This window comes from Podarcis gaigeae (genome assembly GCF_964106915.1).
Source record: "Podarcis gaigeae genome assembly, chromosome: 15".
Taxonomy (NCBI): Eukaryota; Metazoa; Chordata; class Lepidosauria; order Squamata; family Lacertidae; genus Podarcis; species Podarcis gaigeae.
The window spans coordinates 33,677,730-33,705,594 of record NC_139692.1 but is presented as its reverse complement, the minus strand read 5'-3'; the positions used below and the strand labels follow the sequence as shown (position 1 = coordinate 33,705,594).

Sequence of the window (27,865 nt, the reverse complement as noted above, 5' to 3'; positions counted from 1 at the left end):
TGAGGGGTGTTTGTGTCATTTTTAAGTGATATATGCAGGATGTTAGTGCTCAGCAAAGTGGTCCCTGTCAACTCTCCTGCCTGCCATAATTTAAAAAGAACGTCAGCTAGCTTTTATCAGGTTTTATTAAATACTGTCTTTCTATAAAACAAATACACTTTAAAACACCAATAAAAGTAAAAGTCACAGTTAAAAGATGTGGGTATTGGCCAGCACAGGCTTCCAGCCAACCCTTCAGTTGATTTTCCTTGAATTAATTCACATGAAGTTTAAATCCCCCCCCACCCCAACCTTGGTTATTTCCAGAACGGTCACAAATACTGCACTACTGAAATGTGGGCGAAAAATGTGGCTCCTCTTGCAGGGCCACCCCAGAACAGCTAGGCTTTCTTCCATATTGCGGCAATGTTTACGTCGGTGAGAGCAACCAGGTAAGTGAAGGTGGGGTCTGTGACTACATTGTTCACCAGGACATCTGTCAGCAGCTCACCATTTGCTTTCAATTCTGGCCACTTCAGGACCTAAGCAGAAAAGATTGAGAGGGAAGAGCTTACTGTCTCATTTTATATACAATTCAACCTTGTTGCAGTACACATTCTTCTAGAATGCAGTATAAAAACATTTTTATTAAATATTCCAAACCATTTTTCATCCTATACAAAATTCTAGAGTTAAGAAAATTCTTTCAAAGGTGATTTACTGTATCTTTCAAAATGTCTTTAACCTCTAAATAACCAGTAACATATTTGAAATCAAATATACATTTGTACCTGTTGTCCCATAATTGAACATCAGGACACAAACCCCAGAAAGATAAATTGCCCCTGTACCTGCGAAGGCCCTATTCTCTTAACTGACGACTCTTCCTTTGTGGCACTCAGAGTGGACAAGTGGTTGCTGAGGTCATACATCCAGACACTTCCTTTCTCATCACCACAGAACACGTACTCTTCTGCTGCAGGAGCAAAAGGGTCCAAGTCAAATCAATCTTACGGTTTCAGTCAGCAGAACAGAGGGATATAATTCAAAGATGCATGAGTGCACCTGTAAGGTGGAGAAGTCAAAGCAGGCCAGATCTTGCCCAGCTCTGTCCCACTGGATACCCATTGCAGCACAAACTCAGGCTAGAGGGTTGGGGAGGGAGGTTGCTGTGGTTTGCCAGAGTTTGTTCTCCCTGACTGGGAACTAGGGGAAGAATTATAAGGCCTGCATCTAACACTGAGTCTTAAGAGAGATTAAAGATGCTTTTTGTGTACTTCCCACCCAGCTGCTCAACACACTCTCTGACTAATGTATTTTTGACTGTGGTGTTAAAGGAATCCCAGATGATAATTATAGGAGACTTCAACATTGCTGCTCTTGGACCAGCTCAGGATTTCCTGGCTCCTACAACCACCACAGGGCTGTCTCAGGTTGTCACCAGCCCAATGCACAGAGCAGGACACACCCTGACTTGGCCTTTGCTCCAAGCATGGAAAAAAGTGATCAGGAAGTTGGGGGGCATTCCTCTATTATTCTGTCATAGTCAGACCACTTCCTGGCAGAGTTTGGATTTACAGCCCCTGCTCAGCATTGCTATCGATGCCCACTTTCAACTGGGCACTAGTGATGCTGCAGCTACACAGCCTCCCTCCAGGTGGGCTTATTTGGTGCTGTCATGCTTTTTGAAAGGGTGGCCAGCATGTCACACTTCATGAAATACAATGCCTGAGAGACATGAGAGGGCAGAGCCTGCCACCCAGCACCTCTAGATGCTCAGAGCTGCCAGGGACCTAAGTGGCAGAAGGCACCAGCAGCACTGGTGAAAAGGGCAGGGTCAGCAGCATGGGAGACACTTACTCGGACACGTGCTGAGGGTGAGGTAAGGCAGATCTGTTGAGGACCACTCCAGTTCAGCCAGGATGACTGCTTGCACTGTTCTGCGACCCCCCTTCCCTTGCTTGAAAGAGCGGCTCCAGCTCCAGAGGTTTATGGACCCTGTCTTAGAACTCTTGGTAACTGCAGAGGAGAGAAAAGAAACATGCCTTGCTGGGTAGTGTGCCTGCTGCCAGAACACTGCATCTTCCTATGAAATTAGCTTTTATCAGTTAAGATACTAATTTTCACATAATCGGTTCTGGAAGGGCTGTAGCTCAGTGGTAGAGCACTTGCTTTGTATGCAGAAGGCATCTCTTCCCTAAGTAGGGCTGGGAGAGACTCCATGAAATCCTAGAGAGCTGCTACTGCCAGTTACTGTACCAATGGTCCGATTCAGTACAAGGCAGCTTCCCATGTTCCTATGGCTTGACCGAAGGTGATGGCTAATAATGGCAACACAAAATTTACTTTCTGGTAATGTGCCAAAGAAAGCCAAATGAAGTCATAACCTTAAAGTGAAGCTGAGGGACCCAATACTGCACCTGATTCAATCATACATTTTTTTCTCACAGTAACTTGCAGTGCAGTTGCATACCAACATCTCTACCCAGAAGTAGGTTCCACAGAATTAAATAGGACTTATTCCACCTACGTGTGCTCATTTAGGACTGGTTTCATATGACTTAAGAGAGGAGCTTGTCATACATGGAGTGCAGAATACTTGCTGTTCTATAAGAATCACCAAGGAGGGGGAGCTATGTGGAAGACTTGGGGCCTTTCAATAAAGATAACAGGTTCACAAAGCATAAACCCTGAAATGAGGAACGAAAGAGGTTTCCCATTCTCTGTAGAGAAGTCTTCAAAGTGCAACATTCTCTTTATCTCTTATGACTTGGCAGGCATGGAAATGGGAGGGAGTCAATGCTGTGCCCTGGCACTGAAGGTCATCAGCTTTGACCAAATAGTTTGTAAACTTTTCTAACCAATCTTCTCTGGCATTTAGTCTACTTTTATCTCTTTCTTTAAAAGTGTGCATTAGCCCAAAGGGATTTTTGAGTCTACTTACTGCCAATTTGTCTAGAAAATGTTTCTTCTTTTTCTAAAAAAAACCCCTCCATTTTATTAAAGATGTTTCTAAGTGCAAAAGAAGAAAGCAAGCTGGGGAAGTATGCCAAAGGCTTGTATCTTGTGTAACTAAAACATCTCAACAAACATTGGCCCACTTCACATAACACTATGCAAGACCCTGCCTAAGTATGAACGAGGGAGTGTACGAGTAGATGGAGAAATTTAAGAGCGGTTTCTAGACTGAAGGTATTCCTTCCAGACACCCAGAAGAAAAGGATGCAGGCTTCAAGTGAAAAGATAGGCCTTTATTGAAATACAAATGTGCATAGGGGCAACCTCAAAAATAAAGAGGCTGCAAAGAACCACATCCACAGCAATCTTTCATACACACTTCCAGGTTACACACATGATTTTAGTTCACCAATCAAAGGATCACAGTAATCTTAGCAGTTCCAACCCAATGTTATCATCACTCAAAATCACTTAAGTCTTCAGATCAGCTCTCATCATCATATCAAGTGATGTCTTTTATAATTAAGACATTCACAAATTTTTCTATGCATTAAATGCATCGCAACATCCTTTGTCATCTTTCTACAAAACAATTCAAGATTGAAGGCCACCATAGATTTTAACAGCTTATTCTTTTCAGTATTCCGGAATGGACATTCACTACATACAGTACCTGAAAGCAACTAGTTCTGTACTGTAAAAAGTAGGCAGGCACAGCCCTTCTTCAGTTTAGCTAGGCCATAAGCTCAAAAGAAAATGGAACCATCAAAATGATAGAGTTATTTGAAAGTATTATGTTCTCCATCATAATCAAAAGAAAAATTGCAGCTGCTTTCCTCTGGCCTTGCTGCTGCAGCTGCACTATCCAAAACTAAGCCACAGTTTGACTTATTGTTACATGGTTTGCTTCCTCCAGGCAAACAAAAATAGTGAGCCAAGAACAAACCTTGGCTACAGTTCAAAGTTTGTATGGACAGAGACAAACGACAACTCTGGGTTCGAACATGTGGCTTAGTTCAAGGTTGTGCAGCAGTTGGCAAAGCAGCCACAATTTTTCCTCTTGAGTACCCACACACTTGCTCATTCACACATAGCTAGGTTTGGCTTAGTGTTACATGTGAACCAGGTCACCGAAACAATGTCACCTTACGCATGCAGTCGCAGGAGGTGCTAAACTCTGAATGCAAATTTCTTACCCACAATGTCTTCATTCAAAAAGGCCAGACCATCCACACGATGGGAAGCTGTTTCATTCCCCTCATCATCTGGGAACTGGAATTCTACTTCATAAGGTCTGGAACATTGGGTAGAGCAAGATCACTTTTTAAAAAAAGTATTGTGCAACACTATTGTGCAAGCACCATAACTGTACAATTAAAGAGTAACTTATGTCTTCGGTTTTCAGGGATTTTTAATGCATAAATAAAAGTAAATTTGTGGTTCTCATAGCAGAGGAGCATGTTTTGAAAAACCATAGCAATTATATTGCAAGCATCTATGGGGGTGTGACCTCAGAATGCCAGAACATGTGCTTTGCTTGCAGAACAACCCAGATTCCATACATGGTATGGCTATTTTAAAGGATGAGGTAGGTAGGCAGATGATGGAAAAGCCATCTGCCTTAGACCCTGGAAAGTACGACCTGTCAGAACAGCCCAGTCCTAAAGCAACGTGGACAAACAGGCATCTCTCTATGTTTTGAGGAACTTACGGTCTCCAGATGGATTTAATACTAGGAGACCCTGGTTCAAAATCCCTCATCAGCCATAAATCTGTGCTCAACGTAATGACAGGGCAGAGAAAAAGGTGTGAATCGTCAGAAGTTATAGAAGAAATCAAGAATTATTTACAGTACTTTCTCCGGTTTCTGAGAAGAAGCAAGTTGGAAATCCTAGCCTAAGATACATGTTACCTGTTCTCTATTTTCTCTCACTATATTTACTACCTTATTTCTTCTCTTTGCTCTCCATGTACTGAGGTCAGCAAATACTCTGAACAGAGCAGCTTGACCCAATGGACTAAAAAGTACCATTTGTTTTAGCAGAACAAACTGGAGCACAATAGTGAGTTATGTACACTTCTAACGAGTTATCAACGACAGCTGCACCATGACCTGTGCCCCCTGATTTATGGCAATAAATTACAAAACTATCTTCAGCGTCAAGGTGGAAGTTGCAGCCATCATATAGGGAGGTTGGATTTGATAATAGCAGCCTAAGCTTATTTGCATATAGATACAATTATGCAAGTGTGCCACCTCTATTTTCTGATTGGGTGCAGTTGAGTAAGTTGCCTGTTATGGAATTATGCCAGTGCTATACTCAATTTCCTAGATTATCACTATTGAAGATGTCATGAGAATAAACTGAGGCCCTAGAGAACCCCTGCCCAGCAAGGAAAGCTAAACTAAATACATAATCTTTGTAAAATTATCGTAATTGGTCTAGCAGTATAAAATGTGCTTATGTGGTATAATTACCACTCTCCTCTACCTCCCCTGCCCTGGTAACACCAGGCATGATATACTCGCCTGTTTTTCTGCTGCTTTTCATCCAGTCTAATGTCCCAAGCAAAGCAACCTTGCTCACAGCCAGCCACCAAGTATCGGTCTGGGCAAGAGGGCACGAGGGCGATGCGTAGGGGTGTGGCAATGGTCTCTAGCACCATCAGATGTCTGGCAAATGAAGGACATTTTAGTTCCCACCTTCCATTCACAGTTCACCACTTTTTGCTAACTTTGGTTATGGTGTCATTACCTTTCTTTGAAATTATAATCGGAATCTGGAACTCCAATGTCCCACATGCATATTTTCTTGTCATAGGATGCAGCTGGGAGAAAGAAGAGAGAATATGCATCCTGGTGAGGATAGAGGCAGTCTTCAAAATAACTACCCAAAATGTGCCCTTCATCATAAAAGAACCCAGGGTAACAATGTGAATACAACCACACTGAGCAGAGGAATGAGAGTCCTGGGAGAGGCATGGACCCAAGATGGCTTTGAGGCAGAAGGAGGAGGGAGAGAGAGAGAGAAAACATCTCAGTGGTTAAAAATTAGAATATTGATGACCTTCCCCACTTAAGAGTTAAGAAATTAAGAAATGTTGTAACATCCTGCATCTTAAAAGTGTATGTCATAAACAGGGCATGGGAAGGCATATTAAGCCACTGCTTTGCTGAAGTTAGTGCCTACAGGAGGTTTCACTTGGAAGTTTCCCTTTTCCTTTTGCATTGGAATTCCAGCAAGAGAAGGTAGACTTCACCTTTTACCTATTCACATGGTTCTGACTTCCTGCACTGTGCCCACTCCAGCCCTCATCTGGTGACAGTGCTTCAGCTGGGCAGCAACAGTTTCCATCCCACTGCAAGTAATGGACTTAAAACAGCTATGGCTGCACTCAAGATTGCAAATGTAGATGGTGCAGAGATAAATGGTTACCACATGTTCAGCACCTGCTAGTTGCATGTTTAATTGAATTCAAATTAATTAGATCAAGCAGATACCTATGGAATCTGCATCATTTTATCAGCCATAGGTGAACTTGAAAGATACTGCTTTCATGGCTGCAAAATTCTGGCTTTAGATTTGTAATGGATTAACAGTCCTAAACTATGGAACAGACAAAGACAGCATTATTTTGCATTGCCTCATGGAAAAAAGGCCTTTTGGCAAGGGCTGACTGAGTGAACATGGAGGGAGACTTACTGAAAAGATGCGTCTCAGAAGTTGGACTGAAGCAGGCAGTAGCAATGGGTTTCTTGTGCGCCTTGATCTCTCCATAGCAGTAATCAGCGGTCACATGAATTAACTTCACAATTCCTCGTCTCCCAGCAGCAGCCAGAACATTGTGCTTTTTCTTTCGCCCATCACTAGTGACCATAGTCAGAGTTGTCCATGCGACAGTGAAAAACTCCTGGAGAGGGGAAATGTGTCGTCAGTAAAGCAAGCTGTGAGGCAGAGGCACTACAAAAGGTGTATAAACACTTTGGTCCCACACAGTCACTTGGCATACACACAAAATGTCCTACTTTAGGTACAAATATGCTCAAAGCTCCTCTGTGCCTTTGCAATGAAAAGTAGGGTATAACATCTTTTTTTAAAAAATAAATAAATCTTGATTGTCATTTTGTTATGAGAGAAGAAGCACAAGTTACATAGAGACTTTTCACAAAAAAGGGGCAACAATGAAACACAGTAAATCAGGAAAGCGGGAGGGGGAAACCAGGACATAGCAAAAACATGCAAAGCAATACATAGCAATACACGTACAGGGAGAGGAATAGGAACGTTAATCTTCTACAAAGCCTGTCCACACAGTAACCTGGGAAACTGGAGGTTTGGCAGGTTTTGCTCAGTTTGGAAAGGCCTAGCAAACCAGCAACCTGGAAAACCAGTTTAGCAAAAAGGAAGAAAGAAAAGGCTAGACCCTATCTCTTAGGGAAGACCTTTTATAACTATTGAGCAGAGCAAAAGGGCAATTAGCCCTGCAGATGTGGGGAGTTTATCGTCAATCCACAACTGCCAACTCTGTTCTTCAAAGGCTGACAGATAAATAAAAGAGCATCCATCTAACTACAAGCTGTAATACTCCCTTTTCTAGGCATCAGAGAGTATCTATTTGTGCTTGGCAAGCCTTATTTAACAAGCCAAACTCACAGCTGTGGTTCTATCGCCAAAGATCCCTGAACCACAAAAATAAGGATGCTGAGCAGATGGGAAACAGAAAGGAGAGAACCACGGTTTGCTTGTGCATTCGGAAGGTCAAACCTGGTTTTCTTCACAGTTTGGTGCTGTGACTGAATGTTGTCAGTGAAAGGAAAATTAAACAACAGTAAGAAAGAGATTGCAACATCTCATAAATGAGTCCTGGAATTGGTGGTGCTCCTACAGCAACAGCTAATGCATGCTAAAACGTCTAATTATATATTTAGTAGCATTGCAGAATTTTCAACTTTCATTCCCATCCCTTGTTATGGAAGTCCCTCTAGTCACAGAGATGAAAATGAGTTGGCAGTTTCTGATAAAAGATTTAGTAACCTGAATTCTGAAGGGAAATATCTGGGGAGGAAAGGCAGGAAAGATCCTACTCATTGCTCTCATGTGCTCGCTTTGTACTTTTGATTCCAGTAACACAATTTTTGCTTGCAGAATACAATATGTTTGGAAACACAGAATTCAACACAGCACCTGGGCTTTAAGTCACCATCTCCACTTCCTATCAGGAGACATTCTTGCATGAAGAACGCCCTCAGCCAATACCCCCCCCCCAAAAAAAAACCCTCAACACCTGGCATTCATGATCAAGCAAGACATTCTTGTTTCCCTACCTCCCCAGTCACTTTGTACTTTTTCAAGACAATGCCCGTCTCGCAGTCCACCAAACAGACAGAGTCTCCACCACAGGTAGCTGCTGTTCTGGATGAACTCACCACAGGATCTGAAATTTTTAAAAAAGAAACAGTAATTGTAACCCTCGTGTTCCCATTTGACATTTAGCTCCTGGAGGTGTGGGGAAGCTGTGGAAATACTTTTTGTGTGGGTATAGCCCCTTACACAGTACTTCTATTGTGCCAAGTGCTGTACTATCTCTGCTTTGCTCTCAGTGACAGCCAATGACAAATGGGCAACTGAGGCCAATAGTAACTATACACCACCTACAGTGTCCACACTTACATACCAACTTAAAACTTCTCAGGGAAAGCACCATCTTTTATTTATATAAAACATAGCATCATTTTCCTTGACCAATGATTTTAGGTGCTCTATGTAACTAGAAACTTAAAACACTACCTAGAACAATACAGCAAAATCTCAGTGCTTTTTTCAGACAAAATGGTCCTGGCTCCCTGGAGTACAGAGCCTACACTCACTTATCCCTAATGCACAGATCTTCCTCCCTGAGCTTGTCTGAGGTGCCAGCTTTCTCCTTTCCTTCAAGTCCTTCATCAAAACTCATACTGGCCTTGATTTCATTCCTCGTGATTCAACAAGGCAACCAAGCTTTAATCACGTGTTAACTGATTTTGTGGCATGTCCTCTGAACACTGTTTCAGAGGTTTGTGTTTTCTCCACCCCTGAAGCAAGGCGCGGCTTTCATTGTTTCACTCTGACGCAGTACAAGGCAGATGTTTTATGTTGTAAGCTGCCCTGAGAACTTCATGTTACAGGATGGCTTACTTATTAAGTAAGTAATAAATCTTACCCTCTTAAGGCGCCTTCAAGCAATGTGTACACAATGTGAAAATGGCAACGTGACTTTACCAAATCAAATAGCAGTGTGTAAACTGGGCCTTAAGAAATTACAAGGCTAGATCTAACCAATAAATTATCCCTCTTAAATTGCAGTCGCATTGTGGACAGCAGCTTCTGCCTATATAAAATTGGTATAACTAGCCTGCACACTTGAAACAGAAATACACAATCCACTGGAATGATAAAATGAGTAAAACATAAGGACAGGGAACAGGTCAGGCAGGCTAATGCTCAGAATGAACTTTCAGACGGCAAGAGCTGTCCAAAAGCAGAATGTATTACCTCGGAAGATGGCAGACTCTCCTTCATTGGAAGTTCTTAAATAGAGGTTGGGTGGCCATCTGTCAGCAATTCTTTAGCTGTGATTCCTATATTGGAGTGGGCTAGGGCTAGATGATCTCAGGGTTCCTTTTCAACTCTACAACACTATGAAATCCTTGAAACTATTAACATAATTCCTTCTCTGATATTTTACTTTTAAGTCTGCCAAGGCCGCTCAGCCATGCTTACCTTTTCTCGTCCCACAATCCAGTGGTGGCTCAAAGACACAGGCCCATAACTGGGTCTTAAAGTCGTCCCTGTTGTTGCCTTTACTGTGACACTGTAGAAAATGGACAGGCTCCAGGCTGATCGTCTCCTATAAGAAAGCAGGCCACTGTAAATGTAAGCTCAATGCCAATGGCATAAAAGGCATAGCCTTCATTTTACAAAGGAGAGAACTTGAGTTTTCTGAGCAGAAATTGAATGCTGTGGTCAGGCACAGAGACCCATGTTCAAAACCCCACTTGTGTTGAAGCTCTTTGTGGGTGGTCCTAAGACAAGCTACTATTCTCACAGCCTAATCAGCCTGGGGAATGTATGCATATGCATTAAATCTGATGCCCTTCCAGAACCATGCAAAGACAGTTTTATTTGTCCAGACTATTTTAAGCTGTCTGTAGTGCTGTTTTAGAGTCACGGGTGGCACTGTGGTCTAAACCGCAGAGCCTAGGGCTTGCCAATCAGAAGGTCAGTGGTTCAAATCCCCACGACGGGGTGAGCTCCAGTTGCTCTGTCCCTGCTCCTGCCAACCTAGCACTTCCAAAGGACGTCAAAGTGCAAGTAGATAAATAGGTACCGCTCCAGTGGGAAGGTAAACGGCGTTTCCGTGCGCTGCTCTGGTTTCGCCAGAAGCAGCTTAGTCATGCTGGCTACATGACCCGGAAGCTGTATGCCGGTTCCCTCGGCCAGTAAAGCAAGATGAGCGCCGCAACCCCAAAATCGTCCCTGACTGGACCTAACGATCAGGGGTCCCTTTACCTTTAGTGCTGTTTTAAACTGGCTGGCGGCTGCTCCATTTCCAACTTGCATAGTATATATGAGCTGTTCTGAGGGGCTTTTGCCTGAAGTGGAACAAAAAGCTTCTAAGAAGAAACAGTAGGCATGCTGTTGCCTGCTCTCAGTCCATCAGATAGGAAAGTTATCAAACTAGTAAGGTGGCAGAACATTGGGATGTTAAAATAGTTGTGACCCAGACCCGCACTGTAGAGCTTCCGTGCTTCCGATGCACATGCAGGACACCATGTTCTTCAGAGCATACCAGCTGTGTCTTATCAATAACCAACTGAGGGAGATAGAGAGGGGTGTCGTAGATTTAGCAGCACCCCCTACCCTTCCCACCCCTTCAGTCAAGTGACTGGTACAGTGGTACCTCTAGTTACGAACTTAATTCATTCCGGAGGTCCGTTCTTAACCTGAAACTGTTCTTAACTAGAGGCGTGCTTTCGCTAATGGGGCCTCTTGCTGCCGCTGTGCCGCCGGCACACCATTTCTGTTCTCATCCTGGGGCAAAGTTCTCAGCTCAAGGTAACTCTTCCAGGTTAGCGGCGTCTGTAACCTGAAGTGTTTGTAACTCGAGGTACCACTGTAATGGAAGAGCTGATCATGTCCATCATCTTTTGTTGGATGCACAGTCTGCTGAGACTAGAAGTCACAGTCTTCTAATCTGTGGAAGGATTAAGATCTATAAAAGGGCATGTAGTAAACCAGGGGTAGGCAGACTTCAGGCTTAGCAGACCTACTTGTTTTTATTTTTACTAGAACCCCAAGATCTACAAGCCTGAACTAGGTACCCCCCAAAAATGGAATTAAAAGTCAGGCTGCCTCTGAGCACATTCTGAATCTAAGAATTTGCTTTCACTACCAGAACCAACTGAAACCACAGTCCTTTTGTACAAAAGGAAACTGCTAGTTAACTTTCATCATTTAAACAGCCTAACCTAGGTGGAAAAAGTAGTTTTGCTGCTGCTATTGTTGAACAATTGGGAGTCACAAACCTTTTCTGATATGCCACAAGCAAAATGTGATCTATCTTCTGTCCAGCCCTGTAATTAACAGTATAGCATTTTCACTGCATTTTTTACAGGAAATTCCTATTAACTTATAGAGATATGCGCATGAACCTTAGAATTCCCTGCACACAAAAAACTAGCATGCCAGAAAGAACAGTATAAAACCCTTCTCCCAAACATGTAGTTTACTAGGTGCAGGGAAATTTTTTTGTACAGTGAAACACTCAGTTCTGTGTGTTCTCACTTGCAATTTGAAGTCAAACAGCTCACCCCAGCAAAAACGAGCCTGGGTGGATAAATACATTAGGAAACGACATAACATAAACTTGATAATTTTGTACTTTTGATCAACAATACATGCGCTAGATGTCACAGATCAGTTACTTTTCAAGATTTGAAAAGTGTACTTGTTTTACCATGGGAAAAACATGGTTTATCCTGATTCAAGTCTGCTTTTGTAACTCAAAACATGTCAGGATATTGATAATCTCCTCCAATAAATCAAAATAATCATTTTTGATGTTTCTCTATATATTTTTGTTGGTACAGGGCTCTTTGCTTTCTTGCATTCATTGCTTTTTGTAAGCCTACAAACTCATTATAAAATTTCCAGTTTTAGGAAGGTTGCCCTCTTGCCCCAGCAAGCCCTACATTGGAAGACTCTCCCGATACCTCGCCTTCCAAGTCTTTGATTGGAGTGCTACAAACATCTCTTGCATCCTCCTCTCTGTGCTCCTCTTTCTGCTGACTGGACCTTTTGTGGCTGTGTGCTTTTGGAAGACGCCCTCCATTCCGATGGGCCCCTTCAGAATCCTGAGCGTCCTGGGATTCCTTGGTCTGTGGGCGAGATGCTTTTGCCCTCTCAGGGCTGCGCTCGTCCTGCAAGCGACTGGGCTTCTTGGGGCTGGGAGAGGCTTCCTCACTGGAACTGCTGCGAGAATGGGATCTCTTGCTTGCTCCTCCTTTGGAATGAGCCCCTTTTCTTTTGCTGGGGGTTACTGTGCCCTATTAAAACAGAACACAGAAGCAACTCCTGGCTCGCTCATTCATTCTCACAACAAAACTCAAAAGCTGTGCTATCATTTCACAGTGGCTTGCACAGCATAGTGACAACTTTTACTTCAATCTACAACGTCCCACAATCCAGTAACATTTCTGTTGTTTTTCTGAAACACAGAACAAAATCCACTGGGGATCTTAATGAGATGTGTTGACAGCATTTCAGATTTTCCCGTCTCTGCAAGCCTTGTCCTACCTACTGGGGTGGGAGGGTGGCACTGAGATACACAATGACAAAAGATAGTGGCACCCCACAACCTCTCACCAACAGCTGCACTCTCTACAGCCCTTTCCCCACTTCAGGCATAGAAAGAGCAATGCTGCCTAAAGTGGCCAGTCACTGCTGGAATGCGGCATGCTTTCTGAATTAGGGAAAGTGTTGCTGTGCAATGCCAGGTCAATGATTCATAAGACCACTGCCATCCATGACTTGATCATAGATGGAGGACTTGACCTGGCATGTGTAACAGAGACTTGGTTGGATGAAGCAGATGGGCCTGTCCTTGCCGCTGCTTGTCCACCAGGTTTCTCTTACGCACAGCAACCCAGGTCATGTGGGCGGGGAGGGGGGGTTGCAGCGATTTTTAGGAAGTCATTAGTTTGCACCAGGCGTCCTATTGGGAAGACCCAGTTTTCTGAGTGCATGTTCTGGAAGTTGGGCAATAGGGGCAGTACAGGATTCCTTTTGGTGTACCGACCTCCCCGCTGCACCAAGGATTCCCTGCCCGAGCTGCTTCAGGTCGTGGCGGATGTTCTCCTGGAGACACCTAGCTTGGTCGTCCTAGGGGATTTTAACATCCATGCCGACACGACCTTACAAGGGGCCGCTCGGGACTTCGTGGAAAGCATGGCCTCCATGGGGCTGTCCCTGAATAAGTCTGGCCCAACCCATAGCCGCGGACATGCCTTGGACCTGGTGTTTACCTCTACGGATGTTGGTGATCTGACACTAAGTAAAAGCGAAACGAAAGAAGTGCCATGGTTAGACCACTTCCTGGTGCAACTGGACTTCTCTGCGACCCATCCCCTCTGCAGGGAGGTGGGACCGATTCGGATGGTCCGCCCCCGCCACTTAAAGGATCCAAATGGTTTCCAGAGAGTGGTTGGGGATGCTTTATCCCATGTTGATGGCCTTTCAGCCGATTCCCTGGTGGCCCGCTGGAATGTGGAGTTAACCAGGGCTATTGACTGTTTGGCTCCGAAGTGCCCTCTCCGATTGCATGAAGCCCGGAGAGCTCCGTGGTTTTCCACGGATCTGAGGGCAATGAAACAATCGTTGAGACGGCTAGAGCGCCGGTGGCGGATAACTCATTCTGAATCTGACCGGACACGGGTTAGAGCTCAACGTCGAGCCTACCAAGTGGCGATAGCGACGGCGAAGAAGACTTTCTTCACCGCCTCTATTGCATCTGCAGAAAACAGCAGCAGGAGACTCTTTCAGGTGGTTCGCAATTTAGCGGAACCACCTGTAACATCGCGGCCCAGTACGGGCCACATGTTCTCCTGCAATGATTTTGCAAATTTTTTTGCAGATAAAATCGCTCAGATTCGGGAAGAAGTAGACTCCACCGTGGGAGCAGGGCCGGGGCGGGAGAGTGCTAGAGTCCTGTCTGGTCAAGTTGTGTGGGATCAATTTCAATCTGTTACCTCCGAGGATGTGGACAGGCTGCTTGGACGAGTGAAGCCAACCACCTGTCTCCTGGATCCTTACCCATCCTGGCTTATAAAAGCTAGCCGGGAAGGACTGGGCGATGGGCTTCGTGGGGTGGTGAATGCTTCCCTCCGTGAGGGAGCCTTCCCAGACCCGCTGAAAGAGGCGGTTATTAAACTGCTTCTTAAAAAACCATCTTTAGATGCGGCCACGATGGCCAATTATCGCCCAGTCTCAAACCTTCCATTCTTGGGCAAGGTGATTGAGCGAGTGGTTGCTGAACAACTCCAGGCACGCCTGGAAGAAGCGGACCATTTGGATCCCTTCCAGTCGGGATTCAGGCCTCATCATGGGACTGAAACTGCCTTGGTCGCACTGGTTGATGATCTCCGGCGGGCTAGGGACAAAGGTGAGAGCTGTTTCCTAGTTCTGCTGGATCTCTCAGCGGCATTTGATACCATCGACCATGACATCCTTCTGGACCGTCTTGAGGGGCTGGGAGCTGGGGGCACTGTCATACAGTGGTTCCGCTCCTTCCTCCTGGGCCGTGTTCAGAAAGTGGTGGTGGGGGATGAGTGTTCAGACCCCTGGCCGCTCACTTGTGGGGTGCCTCAGGGTTCTGTCCTCTCCCCCATGCTTTTCAACATCTACATGCAGCCGCTGGGAGGGATCATCAGGAGGTTTGGGCTGGGTGTTCATCAGTATGCAGATGATACCCAGCTCTACCTCTCTTTTAAATCAGAACCAGTGAAGGCGGTAAAGGTCCTGTGTGAGTGTCTGGAAGCGGTTGGGGGATGGATGGCGGCTAACCGATTGAGGTTGAATCCTGACAAGACAGAAGTACTGTTTTTGGGGGACAGGAGGCGGGCAGGTGTGGAGGATTCCCTGGTCCTGAATGGGGTAACTGTGCCCCTGAAGGACCAGGTGCGCAGCCTGGGAGTCATTTTGGACTCACAGCTGTCCATGGAGGCACAGGTCAAATCTGTATCCAGGGCAGCTGTTTACCAGCTCCATCTGGTACGTAGGCTGAGACCCTATCTGCCTGCGGACTGTCTCGCCAGAGTGGTACATGCTCTGGTTATCTCCCGCTTGGACTACTGCAATGCGCTCTACGTGGGGCTACCTTTGAAGGTGACCTGGAAACTACAACTAATCCAGAATGCGGCAGCTAGACTGGTGACTGGGAGCGGCCGCCGAGACCATATAACACCGGTCTTGAAAGACCTACATTGGCTCCCAGTACGTTTCCGAGCACAATTCAAAGTGTTGGTGCTGACCTTTAAAGCCCTAAATGGCCTCGGTCCAGTATATCTGAAGGAGCGTCTCCTCCCCCATCGTTCTGCCCGGACACTGAGGTCCAGCTCCGAGGGCCTTCTGGCGGTTCCCTCACTGCGAGAGGCCAAGTTGCAGGGAACCAGGCAGAGGGCCTTCTCGGTGGTGGCGCCCGCCCTGTGGAATGCCCTCCCATCGGATGTCAAGGCGATGGACAACTACCTGACATTCAGAAGACATCTGAAGGCAGCCCTGTTCAGGGAAGTTTTTAATATGTGACATTTTAGTGTATTTTTTATCTCTGTTGGAAGCCGCCCAGAGTGGCTGGGGAAACCCAGCCAGAAGGGCGGGGTACAAATAAATTATTATTATTATTATTATTATTATTATTATTATTATTATTATTATTATTAAGTGACTATAGGAGGGATGCATAAAAAAGGGAGGACAAAGTATGCCTCCACGCCATTTGTATTCGGTTAATATGTATTATGGTGAACAAGGTCAAAGACTAATTTCTGTGGCTGAAATTCCCAACTTCCTCCCTTTATATGCTAATGAATGTGGGGCCCAGGTGATAAGGAGGAAGCTACGTTCTTATTACAGAAGGCTGACCATCTTATTAAGTTCATCACAGCCAAACTTTAATGCTTCAGTTTATGAAATGTATGACAAAATATCAGGCTGTTAGTCCATCTAGTCCAGTTCTGTTAACTCTCTTAGCAGCTGTTCAAGGTCTCAGGCAGACCTCTCTCATTCTTGCCTCCTGATGACCCTTTTAGTCACTGATGCCAGGGATTGCCCCAGAGTCCTCCTGCATGCAAAGCATATGCTCCGCCATTAGGAAGCCATGTTATACTTTTGGGATAACCTGCCTCATCTAACCAACATGCTTAATTCTAATGGTATAGAGTAAACTGTCCTGTGAGACTTAGCTAGGTTACGCCTACTCACTTTGGGAGGAAGGTAATAGAGCCTATTGTATCTCAGTCTACCTGAGAAGCTCAGCATGTAAAGAGGTCTGAGCTGGTTGTTCCAAGCTCAAACCATGTGGCTCTAACAAGCCTCTCCTGAGTTCTTCTACCAATAATTTAGATAATTTCCCCACTGTAACTAAACCAAGTTTTACTGCCTCTGTAAGTTTTCTACATGCTACATGGAAAAGCACATGACCCTGACCTTTGAAGAGTTTGTAAGTAAACCATTTTTAACTTGCAAACATGTGGACTCTTGGAAGTTTTGGAAGGAACTCACAAGAGCATATTTCAAAGGTTTAACAAGCAATCTCCATGGCTTGGTTTGACTGAATATTTTGTGATTTTAAATCTCTGCTGGGATTCTCTCACCAAAGAGTACTTGCCCCAAACTTGGATCTTGGCATCCAGGAATTCTCCTTTTTATAAGCCTCTCTTATAAGCCTCTCTTATGGATTACAGTGGTACCTCAGGTTAAGAACTTAATTCATTCTGGAGGTCCGTTCTTAACCTGAAACAGTTCTTAACCTGAAGTACCACTTTAGCTAATGGGGCCTCCCACTGCCGCCACATGATTTCTGTTCTCATCCTGAAGCAAAGTTCTTAACCCGAGGTACCACTGTACCCATAATTTCCTTGTCAGCAACAATACTGAATCAGGCCATTGGGCATCTAACTTAGTATTGTCTACACTGACTATCAGTGACTCTCCAGGATTGCAAGCGGCCCTACCTGGAGACGCCAAGAACTAAACCTGCATGCAAAGCCAATGTTTTGACTGATCAATGTCCTTTTTCTGCACTGAACTATTGCCTTTCCCCAAGTGGCTAGTGAGAGTAGCCAATAACTTCCAAAGACAAGAGCTAGAAAGATGTTAACTGACACCTACTGGCGGAAGAATATTAATTTGACTGAGGTGGTCAGGGTATTCACTTGCCAAATTCTGACCTTAGTAGCAACCTTATTTTCAGTATCTGAAGCATTTTCCACAATTTCCTCTTCTGTTTCTTCTTCTTCCTCCTCCTCCTCTTCATCTTTTTCCTCCTCTTCTTCCTCCTTCTCCTCCTCCTCCTCCTCTTCTTCCTCTTCCCCCTCCTCCTCAGCCGATTCTTCTACTTTAGAAGCAGCCTTGTCTTCCTGATTTAACAGTGAAGTCAAGAATTCCTCTGCAATCATTTTCACCTAATAGAAAAAGATAATGGAGAATGGTCAAATTTTAATAACAAGATAGATGCAGAAAAGAAGCAGTTTATAATACCTGTAAGAGGGATCAACAACTCTGCATTTCTCCAGAGACCTTAAAAGACAGAATAGTTTCCTCTTTAAACTGTTTAACAAGGGTAATCAGCTTGTTCATTCTAGGCTTAAAGGAACCATTTCTTAAGAAAGATCTTAGATTTTCACTGTCAAATGATTTGTGATATGGCCATGGTTAAGACATCTCAGGCAACTTTCAAGTGCATTGATTTTTTACCAATTCTTTCAAGTAGCCCAGCAAAAAGTGTAAGAATTGGACTGGAATCCTGCAATTTATTCAGTTATTATTTTGTTGCCCATTAGCATTATCAAAATAGTCATAAGGCTACCAAATGCATAACATTGCTGAAGATTATAAAAACTGTTTTTAAGAGAAAGTTCCTCAAAAAGCAGGATATATAATCAGGCCTGTGTTGAGCTTGTCTGAGGCCCAGGGTGGGAGTCTTATTAGAATAAAGTTATAAGCAGGCAGTCCAATTACATAAGATGGCAAGGTAGCTTGGATAAACCTGGGAAATTTGAAAAAATGAAAGTCCAAACACTTTTTATGCTCTACTCTACACTGATCTAATGAGTATTGTGCACTTCTCAACTATGCTTGCAAAACTACTTCTAAACATCTCATTCTTGCCCAAGCCCTGCCAATGCAAGATAATGCCAGCAGCAGACATGTGGTTCTGACAAACTTGTAGGCTATGAGATGCACCACCTCCTAATATGATCTGACGCTACACAATAGTATACAGTAACACAGGGCCAAATTTTACTGTTCAAGCCTTGCGGTGCCTATGAAAAAACCCAAAAGGCTGCAAAGGCTAAAAATCTATTTGGATGAAGCTGTGTACAGACACATTTTCAAGTCACATGGAACTCTTATCTAAGATAGACTGTGAATGCTCCATATGTAAGAAGACTTTATCTTGCTGTGGTAGGCATAATATAAACAATAAAAATAGCTATTTCTCAACTGTAGAGACTGCATGGCTTTATGCCTCAAATTCCAAATCAATTTACTTGAAAGTCATTAGTTTCCATTTCTGTCAGTAGAACATTTTTTGAAAATAACAAGATCATAAGGCATGCATATACCTACTCCATTTCAATAAGTTTAGGCATACCTAACACCACAAAGGATATTGCAGCTGAAACCTAATACCCTTTATCAATACCATTCAGCACTACTGCATTTTTAGCAATCCCAACATACCAGCAACGTCAACTTTTAAATAAGGAATTTTACAGGGAAGCCCTGCCATGATCAGGAAGGCAAAATGTAGAGAAGTCGGTCTGAAGTTCTTGGTTTTCTGTTAATTTCACAAGTCAATCCATCAATCCTTGGTTGAAAGGCCTCTTGGCAAAGCATGCAGATTTTTACCCTCTTGCCTAGGCAAATTTCAGAGTCACTGAGCTATTGTTTTGGGCCAACTGATTCCGCCCCCCACCCCCGATTTATATTTTGACAATTCATCTGCATAGCTGCAGATGCCATCAAGATTCTATGTTAGGTATCAGATGCTGTATGAAGACCTAATATACAAAGGGCAGAAGAGAATTAATAGGGGTGAATTTACCCGCCATCGGGTGAAGCCGCTGAGTGAGCTGGGTCCATATGCTACATGGGCTTGTGCAGACTTGATAAATTTTTTCCTGACTGATTTCAACTGCTCTGGGGACAGAGTTTTGGGCAGCTGCTTCCGGAAGTTTTTCCCCCAGTGAGATCTGACCTAGACAAAGAGAGAAGCGTATTAAACTTACATATAAAATAATAATATACAGAATATCCTAGGTTTCTTTTGAATGTATTAACCTGCCCAGGTGTTGAGATTTTTAGGCTCAGACCTTACTCCAGGTGCTCCATCAGGTGAGATGGACAGCAATTGAAAACTCATACCAAGTAAAATGGGGACATTTGGTGATGGTTTTCAATCTGTAAATTACTTTCTGTTTTATGGGCAGATTTCTCGTGTTCAGTTATTATTTTTATTTCAATACATGGCATTTTTAGCTATTTGTCTGTTCTTCACAAACATGAGAGCTGGTGATACAAACTGCAATCTGTTGTCCACCCAATGGTCAAATTGGGTCAAACTGACAGGTAAATGAAAGCTGAGATGGGCGCTTGCTAAAAGCAGGTGCTCAAGTGTCTCCTTCACTATTAGTCAAGTTTGGTGCAGGTCTAGAACATGCCGAAGTGAACTTAAGGCTATGTGAATAAACCATAGGTTAATAGAAAAGGCAATACTGAACAATAAAGATAAGTTATTTACAGTCAAGATGGAGTCAGTAAAAAAAATTACTTAATCTTAAATTATAAAATGTAAACATTACTTCATGTCAATAGCAGTTAGTGAAAGTTAAGTGAAGCAGAAATAAAAAGATGATATATAAGGCTGTGCACCCAGAAAAGGGACAGGATGGAGCAGAACAAAAGAGGTAAAGACAATGTTCCTCACCTGACTGGAATCTAGAGCAGCTGAGGTAAAACTCTGAGATTAAAGCTAAGCTCATTTAATTTTTTTTATCTGCTTGCTGTGCCATTATCCTCATTTTTAATCATACCTCGGTTTTAATCATACCTGTCCTACGTTTAAAGGAAAGAAAATAGATGCCACACAAAACCTCTGCTGAACCCACAGGAGTTGGCGTATCCACCCCTTCAAAGATACGGTAATGAAATTTCTAAAAGTACAATACTAAACATGTCTGCTCACTATGTAAACCTACTTATTGGAGACATCTGCAACAGTCAGCAGTCAAAGCTGTAGAAGTTACTACATTTATATCCAAATGCCTGCAGACACAGCAGTGACCAGATGAGAAATGCCTGCTGGGAGGAGCGTAGAGAGAAGAAACACTATGCTGCATCTGTAAAAGCGAAACCGGGTGCCTTCATCTGCCCCAGCTGCAATAAAACATGTTTCTCCCACATTAGTTTCTACAGCCACAGCAGGCACTGTAACTCTCCAGCGGTTTGACTTTACCCTTGATGGCACACTCTTCCATTATCTCTAGAGACAGGTGGATGCCAACATTTATATCCAACCTTTCTTTTCCAGGGCGCACAGGATGGCTGCCTTCCACCCACTGTATCATCACAACCCTGTAAGGCTGAGAGAGTATGCCTGGCTCAAAGTGTGTGGGGGGGGGAGTTTCATGCCTGAGTGGGGATTATAAGTTGGGTCTCCCAGTCCTAGGCTAACCCTGCTATGAAAGGCAGCATCCCCTTTGTTTGGATCAGTTCCTCTTACATTTATGAAGATCCCCAAAATGTGCCTATTTCAGATCTGATCTATTTAGTTAAGATCTTACTGCGATTGTCTTTTCTTACCCATTTCTCCCTTCCTTTATTACATGCAGTGCTTTTTTCTGGGGTGGGGGGACACAGGGGTATGCACACCCCTAAACTTTTTGTGAATCTAAATTTGGCCTCATTGAGGGGCAGTATTTCAATATGAGTAGGAAAATGAGAGTACCCCTAAACATTTTTTTTAGGGAAAAAAAGCACTGATTACATGTATCTATTTTATTTAAGGTTGTAATTCCATCAATGCTAATTCTATTATGTATACCGTACAGCTTTTAAAATATATATATAATGTGCAGTTTTCTTTTATGCTCTCAAAAAATATAACATCACATGGCTTACCCTACTGGTCAGCTCTCGACTATTGACAACTCTCACATGGCCAGCCAGCTTGGTGATATCCTTGCCATTCAGTTGTCGGAGATTTTGCAGAAGAAACATGACCTTATAGTCATCACTGGGCTGGGGGGCAGGCAAGAAAAGAAAGCAGCCTTACAAGATGCCCTTTAAGTAAATCTCACCAACTGTACTCCAAACCAAGTATTTCATATACACTATGTATGGCCCAGGGCCGGCCCACTGAGGAGGCAAGGTGAGGCAACCACACTGGACGGCACAGGGGCAGCAGATTCGGCCTCCAAGGAATGCATTGCCCATTGCTGTTGTAGCTGCCGTGGTGGCACCAATGGCTGTGGAGAATTCCTTGGAAGCCAAATCTGCCTCCTCTTTGGCAGCCCCACCCCTCATAGTGCCTCTACAGTGGCCTCTCAGAGAATAGGAGACACTGCTGGGCTCCTCCCACCCGTAGGGAATAAATGGTGGGTGTTGCCCTCTGGGTTTTAGTGGGCTCTGCACCTGACTGGCTTGATTCAGAGCGGGCCTCTTTCCTCCCCCCCCCCCCCCCGCATGGTAGCCTTTGTTTCCCACTTCAGTTGTTGAGTAAGGCTGATTTGATTGTTCCCCTTGTTTCTGATGTAGATCTTTTTTCCATCCTTGTTCCCGATTTAGATCTTCACTCACCCCTGCTTCCCTGATGGTGGGAGGGCTGTGCCATTTTTGTGGTTGGCCTCAGGTGCCAAAATGTCTTGGGTCGGCCCTGGTATGGCCCGCCTACTGTGACAACTAACAGAGTTAGCCAGCAATTGAGATTTTAGGTTTTAAAGCATTCCTTTAAAAAAATTGAAAACATTAAGTAACATTTGGCTGTTAAGTGTCAAAGAAACAAACGTTTAAAGAACAGAAAAATGCCTGTAATTATTGTGAATCCACAAAAGGTAATTAACTGGTCAAGTCAACATATTTCAGTTTCTCTAAAGTCCATGCAACAGTAATAGCTAACTCACAACAGTAACAAAAATGATTTTTTATCTTGCAGGGTCTATCTAGCACAGGCTGATCCAATGCGTGGCCCAAGGGCCGCTTGAGGCCCTTGTGAACATTTGAGCCACCTGCCTCCCAGCTACCTTTCCAAAGCTGGAAAAACACTAACTAGGCTTTGGGTGTGGTCTGGGGGTTCCGTGTCATAGTACTCTTGTGGCCCCCTTGGTTTGAAAAGTTGGGTCGCCCTTTTCCAGCAGATCTTGCATTCAGGATGAACTTGGACCATGTTACAGATCCACCTCTTATCTTTCATTGGGTATAACCCCAAGGGACAATGAAATGCCTGAACAGGTGTGGGAGTTGATTGACACATTGGCAGTCCCACTCACCCCCCTCCATGAGGCATGCAAAAAATGGCATACATTTAATCTCTATTGCTCAAAGAGCTATAAACTTGACTTTTAAAAAGTGGGGGGAGGAAGAACACTCAGCTTCTCAGAGGGGCATTGCATCCCCTTTCACCACCTGAGACAAGACAGGAATATTATCATCACCATCAGAGCTCTCCAGGTTTAAGCTTAGAAACCCTGTTAATTGTCAAACACTGTACTTACTGTCAGGTATACATTGTTCACATAGGTTAGCTCCTCCAGCTGTGGAAACTGCTTCAGGGATGTCACGTCTTCCAGGTTGTTGTTGTCACAGTTTAGGATACGGAGGTTTGGCAAACTGAGATTGTCAGGGAGCCTCTCTATCAAGTTGTCAGAGAGGTCGAGCTCTTGGAGGTGGCGGAGATGAGAAAATAATTGTGGTTCCAAGTCTTCTGTTGTTATCTGCAACTTGGACAAGCTGAAGAAGAAAAAGGTTCTGCACACTACTGACTCCCATGCCATCAAACATTTTGCAATGCTTTATAGTAAGTATAAAGTGGGAATGTTGAGATAATTATATATTTATTCACAGCAGCAAAAATGTCAACAGCCACTAACTGGAGGAAAAGAAAGTACTTCCATTTCTGTTACGATTGGTTTTATAGGCCAGATAGATAGAGAGATAGATATAGTTATACAGGTAATGCTTAAACTTACATATTATATGTGGGCCTGCACAAATGAAATGAAAACCTACATGTAAAGAAACTGAATTTTGGAATGATAAATTTAGTGAGAACATCCATACCTGTACATTGTTTATGATGGTGTAATGAATGAATCTCTTTCACATTAGCTTTTATATTAATAAATTTATTAATGACTGAAGCGGGGAGGAAGAAATCCCAACAGTATAGACTGTTGGAAAAATCTCTGCTCTCCAGCAGAGGTTAATTTGTTAATTAGTGGTTAACGCTGCAACTAGGCTCAGCAGAGCACAGCTCCCCTTCCCCAAAATTTTCAGCAACAAGATTCAACCCAGAAGATCTAAAATAGTATGTGGAGTTTTCAAAGCAATACAAGCAAAAACTGTATTTCAGCAATGGTGGCTAATGAACAGTAAAGGCCAGAAATAGTTTGTGAAGTAATCAAGAACTTAGGGAGGAAACCCTATCCTACAACCTAAAAAGGATAAAGTAGTGATCTGGGAACTTGACAGTCTGTAAGTATGAAAGTTAAGGAAAACCTCTCATATTTGGGTAGCATGATGGGTAGCTGCCTTAATGCCCTATTTGTGAGCTTTTTGGTGCCATCAAACTGGCTGCTGTTGGAAACAAGATGCTGGACTAGATGGGAGGGCAGGGCTCTTGTTCAGGAACTCTTACAGATCGCAGCACCATCTTAACTGGAAACTTTGGGGTTTTTTAATTATAAAATGCTTCCTGAATTGTACCTGCCCCATTTGAAAATGCATCTTAAGGACTGTAACCAAGCAGAAAAAGGACTCCATCCTCATTGGTAAATGAATATTTACCAATATTTATTGGTAAAATGCACTGCTTGGAAATGCATGCTCAGTTTTACATTTCGATGATTTGAGGCATTTAATTTAATGCCCTGATTTTTCTGTGAAAGCAATATTACAATCGCTTAAGCAACTCAAATTACTAAAATCTAACTGCACCAATTATCTTTCTTCTTTTATAAACATATGACTGCACTTACTTCAGAATTTTGATTTTTCGCAGCCTTGTAGATTTAGGCACTGCCCTTTCCAACAGAAGTTCTGTGGTAATTTTGGACATTTTTAATCTTTTATGGTTTTCTGCAAACCCAAAAATATTGGATGAAAACTTCCTGGTGGAAAAAAGAGAGAAAGAATGAGAGCACAATCCGAATCCAGTAGCAATAAATTGTGCTGCCAAACAGAAACAAAGTAATCTGCAGTTGGAGCCAAAGGCTGAGGGCTTTAAACAGCCATCTGTCTGTGAGAATATAGAAAGAAAAGTACAGTTCTATATTACCAAATCTCTTGCATTCAATTGCAAGCTGGAGACATCAACTCCACAGAAGCCTACAAGTGGGTTCTGTTGTGTACATAATATGTTATTACAGCTACTTTGTGTTCAAAATAAAAACTATGTAACTTGAATTATACTAAGCAGAAAAACTTAATCTTTGTATAAATATTAACATACAGCCAAGTTAACGACTGCTTTTGTATCTATCTGCAGATTTATCTCTAAGAACTTTCATCCTGTATCCGGAAACTGTCCTTCAGGGACTTAGAAACCGTGTGCTAATTTTGGGGGTTCTTTAATTGTGAAAAGTTGAGATTTACAGAGAATAAAGGTACCTATTTAAATGTATTCATAACAGTAATGGACCCTGAAGCATCCCAGAACTGTGCACCTATTCCTTGAAAGGGATAGCCCCATCCAGGGCAAGTATACAACCTAATTCCTGGACCTGGGACTAACCCATCTTACTAGGACACTCAGTTTATTAGGACTTATCGAACCCATAATTGCATGCAGGCACTGGTTTAGGACGTGCAAATTCCTGATTCAGAAATACAGCTGGGTGTCATCTGCATCCTAGTTACAATTTATTCCAAAACTCCTAATGACACTCCCCAGCTGCTTCAGATATATACATTCAACAGCATTGGGGAGGGGGGGGGAGATCCTGCCCTATAGCAGCTGCCAAGGGGCAGAGGCCCAGTACTAGTCTCTGGAACCAAACCAGTATTGAGGTGTGAAACCACTGCAAAACATTGCCTCCAACTCACAGGAGACCACGGTCAAGCATAGCAAAAGATGCTGAGGAACAAAGGGATCCTACAAGGCTGTACTTGTCCTTCTCCCAATAAAAGTCATCTATCGGGAAAACCAAAGGAGATAATATCCTAAAACTGGACCTCGTCAGGCTAGAACGGGCCAAAATAATCAGTCTCATTGAAGGGTGTCTGCAGCTGAACTGCCACCACCTGCTTTAAGCAAAACAAACCACAATTCCTGGTTTGGACCGAACACTAGTATTATGGCTTGTTGCATGGAACACAAGTATTGTGGCTTGTTGCATGGAACAGAGACTTAACTACAATTTGCCATGATGTGCAAACTGGGCCATGGTGTCAGTGGCGTAGTGTGGGTTGTCACCACCCGGGGCAAGGCAAGTAATTTGCGTCCCCTAACCCGTGGATTTGCGCCCCCTAACCCTAACCCCCAGATGTTGCGCCCGGTGCGGCCGGCCCCCCCTGCACCCCCCACGCTATGCCATTGCATGGTGTTGCAGGGCAAGTCTGCTGTCTCACTTGTACAATTTACAACTCGTGAGTAGGGTTGAAGGATCCTGCTTTTAGATTTTGTGAATTGTTGCATATATGATACCTTGTCTTGCAAAGCAGCTTCGGATTTGTTTCTGAATGAAAGGGGGGGGGGCAAAAACAACAACACCAAAGCCATATGCATTACTGTTACTACCTATCAATTCTGGGAGCAGGGAGACTGAGGTTTACATGGAAAGCAGTCTTAATGGCTGTGCGCTCTGAATGAATGCTCTCTGTGGTTAAACGCGGGTTGCCGCCACGCATATTTAGGCAGGGCTGCTGCTGCTTTAATTTCATTTTTGAAAACCCGTGTCGTCGTCCCCGCCGTACCACCCAGCTCCCACGATAACCCAGGGTTTTTCTTTGAGGGGAATGGGAAATGTCTTAAACAGGAAAGGGCGGTGTGGCGGGAAAGCTGGGGCGGGGGCGGGGGAATAAACCTCCGAGGCGGGAGTTAGCGAGGTGGATCCTTTCCCTGAGGTAAACCTCCTCGCGCTGGCATCCGAGGTGCGGGGGGCGCGGAAGACCCGCGCGGCCCGTTTCTGAGGGGCGGCATTGTCTCAAAAACCAAGGCGAGGGGCCGGCAGCTGCTCCCCTTGTCTGAGAACAGAGACACGGTGGCGGGGGCCCCCAGAAATTTCCTCTTCCCACCCCACTCATATTGAGGTGAGGAGGCGGCCAAGAAAACACCCCCTCCCCCCCCCCTCTGCGTAGGTGGCAACGGGAGAAACGGCCCGCGACGGCATCTTTTTTTCTCTCTTCTAAAACACACAAAGCCCAGCACTACAACTCCCGCCATGCCCCGGGAGGGCCCGAGAATGCTTTTCTTGCAGGCGCGCCGCGCAAGGCGCTACTGGGAAATCGAGTCCGCCCTCCTCCCCGCCGCTAAAGCCACCACCAGTCCGGCGGGGCCTTGGGAGAGGAACGTTGGGCGACGGGCCGATTCACCTCAGCCTCCCTGCCGCGTGCGCGCCTGAGGCGCCTCGAGCGCAGCCATCCCGCCCCCTCCAGCCTCGCTCTCCACCTCCTCGGCCCCGGGGCCTTTTTTTTTTTTTTTTACCTCAGGCGGGCGAAGGGGCTCCTGCTCCTGCCGCCGCCAGGGCTCGGCGAACCGGAAGCTCCGAGGGAGGCCCTCCTGACAAGGCCGGTGGCGGCGGCAAGAGCTACCGGGGTCGGGATGGAGGAGGAGGCGGCGGTGGCGGCCGCCGCTGCTGCTGCTGCTGCCGCCTCCGGAAGAAGGGGAGCGGGAGGCGAGCCCGGGGGCTGCTGCGGGTGCAAAGGGGTCCGCGGCTGCCTGCTCTGCGAGGCCGCTCCGCCCCCGCAGGTACCACGCGCGGAATCGGAGGAGGAGGAGTGATGGTGGGGGAAGTGGGTGGGCATTCAGGGGCGAGGGGGAAGGTTTGGAGGAAGCGGGGAGGTGTGTGTGGAAAGAGGAAGGGGAAGGAGCCCCTGCCTTGGGCCGAGGAGCGCGCGCCTCTTGAGGGGGTGCAGAGTGGCCCACCATTGCTGCAGTAATAGTAGTGGGTGGGAGGAAAGGGGCCGTAGGAGCCACTTCGCTGCGAGGAAAGGTTTGGGGCTCCTTTAGTTTGGGAGGAAAGGCGCGGGAAAAGTGACACGATCATGGCAATCATGGAGAAAGTGGGTAGAGGAAAAGTGTTTTCCTCCCTCTCTCGCCTAACACTCGAACTCGCGGACATCCCGCGAAGCTGCATGTTGGGAGATTCAAGAGGAAAAAGCCCTTCTTCACGCAGCGCGTCGTTAAAACTGCGAAACTGGCTTCCCGTTCATTGATGTCCATGAAATGAAAT

General features: G+C 44.7%; 1 protein-coding gene across 2 annotated transcripts; it reads right to left on the bottom strand.

Annotated features, from left to right (window-relative positions):
• Positions 1-107: 107 nt before the first annotated feature.
• Positions 108-27,452, bottom strand: LRWD1 (leucine rich repeats and WD repeat domain containing 1). 2 transcript variants are annotated; one of them, XM_083714452.1, is made up of 17 exons: positions 27,118-27,452; positions 24,452-24,583; positions 22,970-23,204; positions 21,378-21,497; positions 19,303-19,455; positions 17,423-17,656; positions 12,191-12,523; positions 11,504-11,551; positions 9,699-9,825; positions 8,264-8,373; positions 6,642-6,849; positions 5,694-5,766; positions 5,468-5,611; positions 4,134-4,231; positions 1,840-1,998; positions 831-955; positions 108-521 (listed from the first exon to the last, which is right to left on the bottom strand). In XM_083714452.1, exons 1-17 carry the CDS (start codon positions 27,435-27,437, stop codon positions 381-383), a joined length of 2,760 nt encoding a protein of 919 aa, XP_083570578.1. In that variant the 5' UTR covers positions 27,438-27,452; the 3' UTR covers positions 108-380. The 2 variants fall into 2 exon arrangements, with proteins under 2 accessions (XP_083570578.1, XP_083570579.1); XM_083714453.1 differs by lacking the exon at positions 11,504-11,551.
• Between the last annotated feature and the right edge of the window lie 413 nt (positions 27,453-27,865).

Bases quoted from the DNA above. Each gene is read 5' to 3' on its own strand.
- LRWD1 (XM_083714452.1), bottom strand. From the start codon at position 27,437: ATGCCCACCCACTTCCCCCACCATCACTCCTCCTCCTCCGATTCCGCG. The intron at 19,456-21,377 runs GTAAGCCATGTG...CTCTTTGTCTAG, and splicing joins GTCGAGAGCTGACCAGTAGG to GTCAGATCTCACTGGGGGAA. The intron at 5,767-6,641 runs GTAAGTCTCCCT...TCTTTCTCCCAG, and splicing joins TTCTGAGACGCATCTTTTCA to CTGCATCCTATGACAAGAAA.